This window comes from Etheostoma cragini, chromosome 14 (assembly GCF_013103735.1).
Source record: "Etheostoma cragini isolate CJK2018 chromosome 14, CSU_Ecrag_1.0, whole genome shotgun sequence".
Classification (NCBI taxonomy): domain Eukaryota; kingdom Metazoa; phylum Chordata; class Actinopteri; order Perciformes; family Percidae; genus Etheostoma; species Etheostoma cragini.
Genome location: NC_048420.1, coordinates 24429824 through 24431440, shown reverse-complemented (window position 1 = coordinate 24431440; position 1617 = coordinate 24429824). Strand labels below are relative to the sequence as shown.

At 53.0% G+C, this 1617-nt stretch overlaps 1 protein-coding gene across 1 annotated transcript in view; it reads left to right on the top strand.

Moving 5' to 3' along the window:
* Positions 1-1617, top strand: part of LOC117957220 (putative protein TPRXL) — a 13349-nt gene that overhangs the window by 11153 nt on the left and 579 nt on the right. The window contains exon 2 of the mRNA XM_034892817.1: positions 746-1193. Coding sequence (XP_034748708.1) covers positions 761-1193 — 433 coding nt within the window. The 5' untranslated portion in view covers positions 746-760. The remainder of the gene's footprint in view (positions 1-745; positions 1194-1617) is intronic.

Genomic DNA, 1617 nt, shown 5'->3' with positions numbered 1-1617 from the left:
TGTCCTTCGGGACAGAAAGGGACAAAACCCTGGTGTTGTCCTTCGGGACAGAAAGGGACAAAACCCTGGTGTTGTCCTGTTGGCAACATAGAAACACTCGGCCGCTCATTTAAACACGAGAAAATCACCAGAAAATTTGTCGGGAATCAAAGAAAACGTTGGAAAAATTATTAAAACTTCAGAATAATCGACAAAAATGTTTTTTTTAAAAGCGAAAAGAGACAAAAACGTGGATTCTTGGGTTAGTGGAGACGATAAAAACGCTGAAATCATCAGGAAAAATGTCGGGAAAAAAAGTGTTAAAACTTCAGAAAAATAGACAAATTTTATAAAAAGCCAAAAGTGACAAAACTTGTTAAAAAATCAAGTTGGTCAACCTCCACCCACGCTCACATCTGGAAAGAATCTCACACACACACTCAGATACACACACACACACACATACATACAGAGAATCTCACACACACACTCAGATACACACACACACACACATACATACAGAGAATCTCACACGCACACTCACATACGCACACACACACATACAGATACTGATAAACAAATGACACCATGCTCAGCTGTGTGATCTGATGATGTCATCAGGGGTTTTAAATACTTCTGACCCTCTAAATAATAACACGTGTGTGTGTGTGTGTGTTTGTGTCTCTCTCCGTGTGTGTGTGTGTGTGTGTGTGTGTGTGTGTGTGTGTGTGTGTGTGTGTGTGTGTGTGTGTGTGTGTCCCTGCAGGTGTCCTCCTTCCAGATGGCGGACGCCGAGGTCTCCCTGTCCCCGGCGCTGCAGGCGCTGCACCTAAGCCCCGCCCCCCCGCCCCCCCCCGCCGCCGCCTCCCCCACCACCTTCTCCTGCCCGTCCTCCCCCTCCAGCGCCTCCTCCTCCTCCTCCTCTTCCTCTTCCTCCTGTTCTGAGAGTTCCTCCGACTGCCCCCCCCACCACCACCATCACCACCACCACCACCCGCGCCCGCTGCCCCCCCCGCCCCCCCCGCTGGGCGAGCAGCCGTCCTCCCCCAGCGCCAGCCCCCGTAGCTCCTCCCCCAGCGGCAGCCTCGGCAGCACCGGCAGCCTCGGCAGCAGCACGTCCAGCGCCGGCGGGGGGGGCGAGCCGCGCTGCCCCAGCCCCCCCCTGGACGTCATCTCCGAGGACGCCATGGAGATGGACATCGCCGCCGACCAAGGTACGGGACGGGGGGGACGAACCGGAGACTGAAGAGACAAAAACACTGATAAGTGTCGACCAAAAACGCTGAAAAAATACAAAGAATGTAGAAAGAAGCGCCAAAAACGCTAAAAATGAACAACAGCTACAACAACTTTGTCTTAAGAGACTAAAACATCGATCAATGTGCCGAAAACGTTGAAAAATGTGATTTAAAAACGGCGGATAAAAGGGCGAGGGTGCGTTCAGGGCGTGTCCACATCGGAGGATAAAAGGGCGCCGGAGCGTTCAGGGCTTGTCCACATCGGAGGATAAAAGGGCGCCGGTGCGTTCAGGGCGTGTCCACATCGGAGGATAAAAGGGCGCCGGTGCGTTCAGGGTGTGTCCACATCGGGGGATAAAAGGGCGCCGGAGCGTTCAGGGTGTGTCCACATCGGAGGATA